This window comes from Akebia trifoliata, unplaced genomic scaffold, assembly GCF_017979445.1.
Source record: "Akebia trifoliata isolate Shusen 1 unplaced genomic scaffold, ASM1797944v1 Contig00091, whole genome shotgun sequence".
In the NCBI taxonomy this organism is placed as follows: domain Eukaryota; kingdom Viridiplantae; phylum Streptophyta; class Magnoliopsida; order Ranunculales; family Lardizabalaceae; genus Akebia; species Akebia trifoliata.
The window spans coordinates 13,699-26,315 of NW_028236843.1; the positions used below are offsets into that span (position 1 = coordinate 13,699).

A 12,617-nucleotide genomic window follows, 5' to 3' on the forward strand; every position below is an offset into this window, starting at 1 on the left:
TGTCTAGAATTCGGTTTTAGAGTTTCGATCTTGCTATTTTGGATTATATAGATGACTTCATTTTGATCTTTGATTCTTCTTTTATGAGATAGGTTTTGTAGTCGTATTTGTTTTCCTTGTGGGTTGAGATGTTGTTGGAGATAAGGAGAAAATCATCTAAGTTTTGAGAGAGATGGGAATTGGTGTTGAGGTAAGGAGAGTGGAGTTGGAATTTGCCCATCGTGCTTAGAAGCGAAGAACAATTGAAGTTGTTATTGTTGTTTGACGAACTCATCTTTGATTTGGGGTTAATTTTTTAAGGTTTTAGAGTAAACGAGCAGAAAGATTTGTGATCCTTGTTATGAGACTTATGTACTCCCTGTTGAATGAAGTGGTTGCCATGTTTTTCTTGTTCTTTAGACGGGTTAATTGTGATGATAGATGATATTATTGATTAGTAGGGACATCACGTCGTATTGAGGGTTCTATCAATATAGGGGACTAGTTAAAAAAGTTTCCATTTTTGATTACTCACTCTTCTTGTTTGTATGTTTGTTGGAAACAAATTTCTTTGGAATACTTATAAATACTACATTGCAATAATACATTACCATAGTTAAGCACATTTGATTACAAAGTTGTGTACCATATAAATAACTTCAAATAACATTGCAACAAAATAAGTCAACTATAGAATTGGAGATCATATAGGCCAATTATAGAATTGGGGATCATATAGGTATACAATCCAATTGTGTTAACCATTCTAATATCACATCAAAATAAGTAAATTTTTATTTGTGCCATTAAAGGTTTGATTTTATTTCAAAGGTTGATGTCCTTGATTTTATATGTATTTCTTTTAAAAATCTCAACATCAATTTTGTTTAAATTATTTCAAATCTCTATTTTTGTATGTGTATAAACTTTAAATTACACTTCTCACAAAATAAATCCATTATCGTCTAACATTTGTGTATTGGTTTTAATTAATAACAAAAAATGTCTAGAACCCAACGTAAGGGAAAGGAGTTGACTTCAAAATTAGACAAAATAAAATTTATCTGGACACGAGAAATTCACAAGACATTTATTGATATATGTCTTAAATTGGTCCAAAAGGGTCTTAAAACTGATCCTATTTTGGATAAACTAAGTTGGAAAGACTTTCAACAAGAGCTTAAGAATAAAGCAAGTATACACGTCAAACACGACTTAAGGACCATTGAAATAAAAACCTAGCTTGATTAGAATAATTGGAATGATTTGATGAATATGAGTAGGATTTAATATGATAAAGTAAGGAATGTCATTGTTATAGATGATGCTTGGTGGACTGATAGATTGAAGGTAATTCTTTAACTTAACTTTATCCAACTTAGTTGCATTTTTTCTATCAAATATTTATATTTATATTTTTCTTTTTTATAAACCCATTCAACTAAGAGTAAATTTTGTTTCAGCAAACTCAAATTTGTTCATGAGTTGGACCTTATATTCGATGGGACCACATCCACTAGTTCTCATGCTCGTTCTCCTACAATAAATTATGAGTTTGTTGAAGAGAATTTGGAATAATGATAATGATGATGATGATCCTAATTTTGTCTCTAAGACTCAATTAGAGGTGTAATCAAAGACTCAACTTCAACCAAATATGTCTGATAATACAGATAATCTTAAAAGTGAGCACAATTCACGTACATTTAAGAAGGGTGCCATCTGGTAGGGAGTCCCAGTCATAGAAGAAGAAGGCAACGAACAACAATATATCTTATGATCAGTTTGATCAACTTGTTGAAGTTATTTAGGAAAATAGAGTCAAGAAGACTAATATTGTATTACGTTATTAGATAAACTATTAGATATATCCCATTCATGAGTAAGTTATATGTTTGGGTATATTATAACTTTGAAAGAAAATTAAGATTTAGATATATGTTCTATTGTTTTAAGAAGTGGGTACGTCTACAATGATTGGTGAATAGAAGGCAAATGTCAACTGGTAGTCGTAGTGATATGTAGGATTTCTCATGTGATTACTTTTTGATGTTGGAGAACATTTTGTAATTGGTATTGTGGACACGGGATTTTCAATATTTTAAAACATCCCTCCACTTTGGGGTGTTTTGGAGTCGCCACCATTCAAATTCGGAAATGGGTTGAATGGTCACCCGAAGTCGTATCTTTTGAAAAACATGTCATTTTGACATTTTTGATGACTCTCGTTGGATAATGCATGTTTGGTCCAACCTTGATTCAAAGGTAAGGGGTCTCATTTATAGAGTAGGGAGTGGTGTTAGGCACCCTACTCCATCCACGTAATGTGGTAACCTCGGATTCGGTTTTTTGAAATAAAAAGAAAGTAAAAATGAAAGAAAATCGATGTGTGCCCTCAAGTGTGAGGGGTTTCGATGTTGGTTCAAATCATTGAGGCACCCTTATGAAGAAGGGGCCCTTTGGTGATTTAGACCATAGTGGGGTGTGTGCAAATGTGTAGAGATAGGGAGAGTAGAGGGAAGTTGAGGGGGGTGTTCTTGGTCCAAACCCACCTTGTTCCTTCCTTGACTTCCTTTGACTTCCTTTGATTTCTTTTTCCTTGCTTGACTTGTTTGAGAGAAGGTTGAGAGTTGAGAGTTGAGAGTTGGGTGTTGAGAGTAGAGTAGAGTAGAGAGTTATTTTTTTTAGAGGATTTTTGTCAAATTTTCATTAGTTGTTGTAAGAGGAGAATGGAGGGGTTTTTATAAAGGTTGGGAGGTATTTTAAGGGTATAATAGGGTGAATGATGAGAATAGTGGATAATGACATGGGTTTGAGAGAAGAAGGGTATGAAATTTGAGGGAGAAATAAGGGTAGTTTTGTAATGAGGGAAATGGGTTGTGTTTTAACCCAAATGGTTTGGATCTTATCCAAATCCATTTGGGTAGAGTGTTTGGTGGGGTGAGATGAGTGATGGTTGATGGGAGGAATAGTGGTGTAAGGGAGTTGTTTGGAGAAGGAGTGTTGAGATGGTTGAAGAGGTATGGTGTTTGATTTGGAGAGATGAGTAGTGATTGATTTGATTTTGAGAGGATTGAAGGGATGATGACATGTGGCAAATGTTGGGATGAAGAGATTAGTTGATTGGTGATGGTGGTTGGATGATTAGATAGAAGAGTATGGGAGGTATGGGTTGAGGTGATTTTATGGGAGTGTTTTAAGGGAAAGTGATGGTTGCGGTGTGGGGCTATGGGTTGTAATGTGGGTGGTTGCTAGTGTTAGAGTATGTAGGGTATGGATTGTGCTGTTGGTGGTTGATGATGAGAGGATGGGTAATAGGTTCGGGTGTGTCGGGTATGGGTTGTGGTATTGGTGGTTGATGATTAGAGGATGGGGAATAGGTTCGGTTCGGGTCGGGTTATGGGTTGCGTTGATTAGATGAGGGAGGTGGAAGGAGATGATGACATGTGTCATTTTGTGTATTTAGTTGGTGGTGGTTGTTGATGAGATTGATAGGTTGGCTTGGGTTTGGGTAGTGAATTGGGCTTAGTTAGGAGTTGGGTTTAGATTGGGTTGGGTTAATTTGGATAAAGTAGTTTGGGTTTGGGTGTGGGCTTGGATAGGGAATTGAATGGTAATGAGGATGGACTTGGATTTAATAAGAATGATTGGGCTTGGGTGGAATAGATGGTTTTGGGATTCATGGGCCACGTGAATAGGATTGGCCCATTTATTTTGAGGAAAACAAGACTTTTGAAGGTATGAGCTTTGAGGGCCCAATACGGTTTTTATTTTTGTTTTTTGGTATTTTGGCGTCGAGGGCCCGTTCAAATTCGGGTGTCTACAGGTATGTTATCTTTACTTGATGTTTTTATCTTTATCTATGTCAGATGCTTATGTTTTATTTTTGTAATAGGGATATTTATGTTATGTTTAAATCAATATAAATTGACTTATTATGGTTAGATCATGGCATTTGGTTACTTATATGTTCGAATTTTGATATTTTATAATATATTTGAAAACAAATAGATTTGATGAATTCATTGTCGGATGCATTTTTGATATCTTTATCATCGGATAAAGAGTTGATGAATTTATCGTCGGATGAAGACTTGACAGATTCATCCTTGGATGATAATCTTGAAATATTAGCAATTGATACAGTAATAACTTAGATTTTACCTCAATACGAACATATTTTAAATAAACAACCCAAGACAAATTGTGATGTAACTAGGGAAAATTATATAAAATATCTTTTATTAAGAAATAATTCTATATGTCATGAATAATTTAAAATGGAGAAATATGTTTTCCACAAACTATTATCATCTCTTCCGACGAGGCAAACTTAGAAAGTACGAGACATGTTTCTTTAGAAGTCTCTTTAGGAATGTTTATAATGATATTAAGACAAAATCCAAGTATGAGATTGATAGCCAATCGATTAGAAAAGAAAGTCAAGGAAGAAGATCGACATAACCTGTTAATACAGACACCCCTAATATGAGAATTGGAGGAAGAACTACAAATGCTGCAATTGTGGCAAAGAAAACGGCATCGTTCCTCTGAGACACACCGTTCAAGTAAGCCTGTCTTTTGATATTTCTCTTCTGCGAAATGGTTAAGAAACTTGCACTCACCTTCTTCAGATTTTTACCTAAAGGAATGCTGAACTCCTCACCCTCTCTTTCTCCAACCAATTGTGAGAGCTGCTCACGTATTGTAGGCCTAGGAGAGTCTCCATCACTCACATAACCTAGTAATGAAGTACATTAATTAAATTCATTTATTTACATGAAATGTGAGGCTATAAAAGATGGTTTGTTCTTATCCACGAAAGAATAAGGTAAATACCGTCACGAGAAGAGCTGGTGGAAGTCAATTGTTGCAAGAGATCCAGCTGAGAGCGTGTAGAAGAAAAAGACCCTAATAAAAAAATGGTGGTAAAGATGTGTCATTTGTACATAAAACTACACAATTTATTTATATTAGGTACAGCTTGAATACAATAGGATTGAAGATAATTTACATTGCATTAAGTAAATATAGTTGATTATTTGTTAACCCCAAGGGGTTGGCCTAGTGGCAACCCAAGCCATGATAAGCTCCTCAGGAAGGGTAGGTCAAGTGTTCGAAACCCCACAAAGCAATGAATTCCTTGGGGCCACTATCTAGGGTCCAATTGACCCTTGACTCAACAAGTTGCACAAAGGACTTTTCGAGGGGGCGGTGTCTGTGACCATGGGATTAGTCTCACCCGAAGGGTGAAGATACCCATGATATATATTCTTATTTTGCATGGCATTGAAGAGAGAATAAAAAAGGAACTTGAACAGAACAAAGGAATTATATTCAATCGGTTGAAAGGGAAGGCTAAACCAATCTAAGTAGGAAAATTGAAAAGGGAGTTGGTTGACTTCTTTCAGATTGTAGTTGATGCATATTTACAAAGAAACTGGGGCAACTGATGTACTAAAAAACAAGTTATGTCAGTGTAAACCTTCAATGCTACCTCTCAAACTGGAATGTGTGAATCTATTTTTTCAAACATGCTTCGAAATAGCTGTCATTTATCCATGTCAAGTGGTATTTCTATCAAGATAAAATATGTGGTCATCTATGCTGTTGGGGTCATGTCCTAAGAAAATTAGTTTAGCTTTAGAATGTTTCTTCCAATGAAGGTGGGATACATTCAAAACCTTATCCCAAAAATTTGGGGTCAGCTTAGCGAATACCATTCCTCCATTCAATTCTCTTAAATCTGTCTTCAGTTAATTCAAGTATGTTCATTTATGCTGAATGAATCCTTTACCAATTATGCACACTATTTTTCTTTAACAAGGCTAATAGCCAAGGACATGTATATGTCGTCTTCTCTGAGCACTGTCAAGCCAGTCCTACATTTAAATACCTTTCGAAGTTTGTTGAATGTTTCTAAGATCATGAGCTCTGAGTGGGAAAAATTCCATCTTAAAGCAGTTGAAGGGGCATCAAGTTAGGGTGCCTCCAACCCACCCTCCCAGGGAGATTCGGCCCCTATAGAGTGCATCAAGTTGTTCGATTTTGGCTCAAAAAGAGTGGACCCCAAAAGGGGGCAGAACCACATCAATTCAATTATTGTATGTCGGGGGTAAGGGAGCCCTACTGAAGCACTGAGGATTGTTATTGGTATGGCCGCGTCTTGTTTGACTTTAGTGTCTTCTACGTATCTCTAACACTTCTTCTAGTGCTGGTTCCATGCTTGTTAATAACTGACATGTGAGAGACTCAAGTTTCACCTCATAAATGTAATCTTGGAGAACTATTCTTCAGTCCAAGTAAGAAATCTGTAGATTCTGTTGCAAGAATCTGGGTAAATCTAATCCTGCAAATTTAAGAAAAAAATATGGTGCCTCAGAATTTCTGGTTTGAGAGGTCATGGACCAAGTTTCTATTGTTGAATTTAGTCCCACGTCAGACGCTCATTGCCTTGTCTCTCTCCTTATAAGCTCCTAGGCCTCTCCACTCATTGCCAATTGGTTTTGAGTTGGACCCCCAAATTTATCATCCATCATCTTTCCCCCTACCCGATCTTAATGAAAAATAAATATTGAAATACTGTGGCGTCCTCTTCGAAATTAGTGACTAGTTTGGCCCTGTTCAGGACTGAACCAAACATCTCCAGTTTGGCCCTGTTTAGGTCATGAAGTCTCTGTTAGAACATTCATCTATCGTTTAAAACCGTAATTTCTCTGAATACCTGTTATACAAATCCACAGGGTTTTCCAACAATTTTTTAATTTTTTTTTGAAAAAAAAAGCATGTTATCCAAGGCAATTCCATGTCTATATCATAAGAATTAAGAGAAACAGTAGAGAGTTTAGTTTAATCTCTACTGCATCAAGACCATTTGATCGAAACAAAAAAAACAAGAACCTCAAATGATATTGGCATTTTGTTTGAAAAGAATTATGAAGTTTTCATTATTTAGCCCAAATAACAAATGGGTTGTCCTCGTTTGAATGACTCACAGTAGATGGAGTCATCATTCCATATAATTGAAAACGAGAGATGTCAACAAGATAAGGAAATAAGAGCCTAACAAGAAAAAATCCTTTAAACTCTTCTTTCTAATTGAAGAACTGAAACGTGTAACATATTTGCTAAGTAATCCAATAATTGGGTTTCATTGTTTAGCTCAAACAACAAAAGGGTTGTAGTTGTTTCGATAATTCACAATTGATAAACTCATCATTCCATATAATTTACACACACACACACACACAGTTTAACAAGAAAAAATTCTTTCAATTCTTCTTTCTAACAGAAGAAATGAAACATGGAAACTTTTAAAGTTTTGCCAAGTAATCCACTAATTGGGTTTCATTAATTTAGTAGAAACCAAACAAATCAAACATACAAATACCTATACTTACCATTGAAATCAGGAGATTCCTCCTCTGTTACTCCTCCTGTTCCTTCTGATTGAGAAGCTGAAGAACAAGAGAGGTAGTTTGAAGAATGTGAGTGAAGCTTAAAGAAGAGATGGGTGTGTTTTGGAAGCTGAGATACTGGAAGTGAAGGCTTTAGGTGGACAGAAACAGAACCAAAACTCAAGGCCATGGAAGATTTGCTTCAGATCCTCCCTCAACTGCCCCAAAACAAATTTCAATAATTCAGTTAATTGGCATATTTAGTATCTATATTTAGCCTCAATATTAGAAAAAGAGCTCCACCACATAAATTCCAATAGGCGTTTGTTATAGTAGACATGAGATCAATGTTTTAAAAACCGGACCGATGATCCAAACGGACCGGGGTCAATTTTGTTGGACCGATTTATATTAATTAAATAATAATTTTAAATATATAAATATAAATTTTAGAAACATCTAAAATATGAACCAAATGAGAATTAAAAAATAACATATAATGGATAAATCAAAAATAAAAATATTAAGATCTTTGATGAATAATGAAATATTGCCATGATTCTTCCCAAATAGTATTTAAGATCTTTGATGAAGAATGAATCAAAAGGTTGGAAAAAATAAAAAACCTGCAAATTTTCCTTTTGATTTTCAAAGCTTAACTCCCAAGTATCAAATCTACAACTACACAATCACTACAGGAAAAATCGGCTACGACAACAACTTTGAGTGACGGTCAAAGTTTGACCGTCGCTATAGAGTATTTATTTGGCGAGATCAGATCTCCTTCATTACGTGAAAATCGCAAATTCTATGGCTGCTATTAAACCACAAATTTTGTGCCACAAAACACAGCTGCGATGTGCGAACTTCTTCGTCTCACTCTCTCTCTCTCTCGATCAATCGATCGATATCTCTCTCTGTCTCTATCGATCTATCTCACCTCTCCGGCTCTCAAATCCGCAATTATTGTAACCCAAAGCATCCATCCAACCAATCTATCTCGATCTTCAAAGGTTTTTTTAGTAAGGAGGTTTCATATTTAATGTATAAAACTTTCGATTGTTCTGTGTTTGAGGTAATTTTGATTGGAATCTCTCCTCTTTATCTTTTTGTATTTATCTTTTCCGTTTCAAAATTTTCTTTGTGCTTGACATTTCTAGGCTTTATTGCATTAGAAAAACCGAGGGTTTCAATGGTTTTCATCCTCATTTTGTAGGTTTTTCCATTGTTTCTTGTGTTTATCATATTTGTTGATAATCTCTTAATTCTCTTTTAGGTCTACTTTATTAAATTTTTGTGTGGCTATAATGATCTTGACTATATTTGTTGGAAAGGTTTTTCTATTAGAGAATTATGAGATTATCTTTGGGGGTCGATAAAAATGCTACTTTTATTTTCTTGCCGACTGTTGTGACTTCGAACCACTTGCAAATGTTTAAGTAGAAGATTGAGACTATTTTTCATCTTCGTTGTGAAAAATTCCAATTAATTTTAAGATTTTGAATGGTAGAGCTCCAAGTATATTGTAGTGTATATAGCATTATAAATTTCTCCCCACAATTGACATAGGTTACTTCACATATGTTTCTTTATTGGGGGTATGTTAATTTTATTTTTATTCCACTTTTATATTATATATATCTGTCTTCACATACATCCTGTTTTTCTATCTCTTTCATCATTTGCTTGTGTGTCTCTCGTTTGTGTGTGACAAAAATGTACAGCAAATTCTTTTTGTACTTGCTACTAAATGATGCATGTTTTATGATTTATGAATATAAATCCTAACTAAGTGGAATTTCATAAAATCAAATTTTCTATCTGGAATTCATCATATTGTAGACACCCCATTTTTGTACTCGCCTGATTAATCAACTCGTCAACTCGATTGCAACGGTTTCCAATGATAGATGATTATTCCGTTGTTATATTTTGTTGCTAGATATGTTTCGAAAATTCGGAGGAGGTATTTCAAACTAACAAAACTGTACTGTAGAAACCACGCTACGCTAGGAAAATATAACCCAAAAAACATAAATTATCATTTTTCAGACAAAAAGAAGCTTCACAATAAAAATCACTAAAAAATGACCAAATTATCAAAATACCCCTAACCTCAAAACATCCCTAGAGTCTACATTACGCTTAGGAAACTCCTTTCAAATACATAAAACAACAAATTGAAATCAAATAAACTATTTCCCCAATTTTCACAAAATTTGATAAAATTACGAAAATACCCCTCATAAAGTTCACGACCATTTCGCACAAAAAATTTCATAAATGAAAAAAACCAATATTCTCATTGAATTCCTTACAAAAAATCGATTTGAAAACATCTTAAAACATTAAAAAATGACTTAAAAAGCAATTAAAAATTTTGAAATTAATAATTAAAACATTAATTTATGTAAAGTGATATCCTTATTAAAATTCAAGTCAATCAAGTAAGACTTAAGTTAAAATCCTAAAGTCAAGTCAATCAAGTAAGACTTAAGTCAAAACCCTAATCAATCTAATAAGACCAAAGTTAAAACCCTAAAAGAATTATAATTAAACTCTAAAACTATCTAAAAGAAACCTAATTAAACGCTAAAACTATCTAATAGAATTCTAATTAAACTATAAAACTATCTAATGTTATTCTAATTAAGCACTAACTCTATTTAAAAATAATTATAATTAAATACTAACTTTATCTAAAATAATTATAACTAAATACTAACTCTATTTAAAAATCACTTAAAAAAATCTATAAATAAGGGTCTCTACAACCTATTTTCGTATCAAAAAATAAACCCTAAGAAAAGTAGGTCAAAAAGCTTTCCTAGTCTCTCATAAATCTTAATTTTGAAGCCCTAACTCCTTACCTAACATCCATACCCCAACTTTAGCTCAAAAAACACTTAGAAACCCCTCAAAAACACCCAAAAATTCATAAACAAATCAGAAATATTCAGATCTAAGAAGGAGATACTTCGTCTTTGAGGTCTGAAGCGAATCCGGTAACAGAACAAAACGAGGAGCACTATACGAGGAGCTGCTCTATCAGATTTGAGGAAACAAAACCGTTGCGTTGTAAAGATAAATATTTATTATTATTATTATTATTATTATATTATTATTATTATTATTATATTATTATTATTATTATTATTATTATTATTATTATTATTATTTAGGTCTTTTTAGCAATGTAATCATTTTTGGGAATTAGTAGAGACCGGCATTTTCTTGGCGGGGTTGGTGCCTAACACCTTCCAACCCCGTAATGTGATCCCCGGACTCAGTATTTTTTAGTAGATTAGTTATTTGTTTATCCGTTTCGAGTTAATGTTTGGTTCCTAGACCGTAATAACTAGGTGATGACTCCCAAACCTCAAAGTCAAAAGCGGATCCGTGCACCCAGCGGATCGTGGGCATTTTCACATATGCTTGTGTGTCTTTAGCTTGTGTGTGACTAAAAATGTACAACGAATCCTTCTTGTACTTGCTACTAAATGGTAAATGTTTTTCCAGATTTTTAGGGGGCTAGCTTATATTCATACTGTTCATGGAGTTTTCCATAGGGATGTGAAGCCACTAAATCTTCTGGTACGTACTTATCTGAGAGTCATATTTTTAATTGAGGAAATATCCAACCTATCATTGTTGCCCCAATATATATCCTCAAACTCTACTTTCATAGTCCCGCTTGTTTAAAATCCTACTTTTAGTGTTGTATCTAGTTTATAAGTAAGGCTGTAATCTGCTTTCACCGAACATGCACAACATTCAACACCATAAACACCCAAGTCAATTGTTAGTGTTGTTTGTTATTTGGAATGTTTCATTTTCTTCAAGATACTCTTTCATAGAATCATTTTGTTTGGCTGTAATATTTATCAATGATCCTTGACTTTATCTAATTAGCCTTAAAACCCAAATCGATTTTAATCCCTTAAACTTTCTAGTTGCTTAATTGAATTTTATAACTTTGTGGGTCAAGCAACCAGTATATTGTTACAACTTAATACTTCAAACTAACAAATATTAAGTCAGTAGTTTCCACCTTTGTCCTCCATGGAATCTGAGGGGCAATACTCTGAACTACGGTTTAGGTTTGCTTATTGTTATTTCCTATGTGATCGCTAGATGTTTTTGTGACGGTATTTTGTACCTATAGTGACGGTCGCGACTGTCGCTATAGCCCTATTTTCCTGTAGTGAATTGAAGAAGAAGTAGGGATTAAACAATCAAGGCAAAAAATAAAATAAAATAAAATAAAAATTGCTAATCTTTAAATCATTTATCAGTGGGAATGAAGGATGTTTTTTTGAATTTTTCTTAAAATTTAAGTCTTTTTCTTCTTTAGTCAACTCAACTTCTCTGATTCCTCTTTAAAATCCTAATAAATGACAATTTTACTCTTAAAAAATTTCCTAATTAAACGCATTCAAATCTTTTCAATATTTCTATTTTAGAAAGACTTGTTTGGGTTTCTTTATGGGAGAATGACTTTGAAGGACTCTTTATTGAGAATTTGTACCGAATAGTCCCCTAGTAAAGAATACGGACCATTTAAGTAGGGGTGTTAATAGATAGTCGAAAATTCAAATTCGAAAAATCAAATATTATTCAAAAATTTTGAATATCGGATTCGAATTTTGATAGTTTTATATATTTGAATTCTTATCAGATACGGATTCGAATATTAACATTTCGAATCCGATAATATCTAATTTGAAATAATATATATATATATATATTATATATATATATATATATATATATATATTATTTTATTTGATTATTTATTATATACATAGTATAATATATATAATAGGTTTTTTTTAATAATGGAAAATCAATTGAACAAGGAGAAATTGTAATTTTTTTAATATACAAATTATTTGAATTCTAATCGGATATTATCCGATATCCAATATGATAATCGGATTCGAATTCAGATATCAGATATAAATTTGGGATTTGGATTCGGATATTACTGTATCTGAACCAATAAGTATCCGTTGACAACTCTACCTTTAAGTTCTATTTAATAAAAATATTAGTCTATTAAGGATCTTTTGAAGATTTTTTTAAGAAAAATACCTGAAATACCCTTTTAACAACTTTACAAAGTGTTTGATCTAAAAATATAAAAAGTCAAATAAAAAACTTGACCAATTTATTTAATTATTAATATTTCAGTAAAAAATAAAAAATAAATATTTTATTTATTAAAAATTATTCATAAAT

General features: G+C 33.1%; 1 protein-coding gene across 1 annotated transcript; it reads right to left on the reverse strand.

The window, feature by feature from the left end:
• Window positions 1-4,312: 4,312 nt before the first annotated feature.
• LOC147382003 (myosin-G heavy chain-like protein) lies at window positions 4,313-7,658 on the reverse strand. Its single transcript, XM_086429694.1, has 3 exons — window positions 7,380-7,658; window positions 4,819-4,890; window positions 4,313-4,720 (listed from the first exon to the last, which is right to left on the reverse strand). Exons 1-3 carry the CDS (start codon window positions 7,564-7,566, stop codon window positions 4,422-4,424), a joined length of 558 nt encoding a protein of 185 aa, XP_086285820.1. The 5' UTR covers window positions 7,567-7,658; the 3' UTR covers window positions 4,313-4,421.
• Between the last annotated feature and the right edge of the window lie 4,959 nt (window positions 7,659-12,617).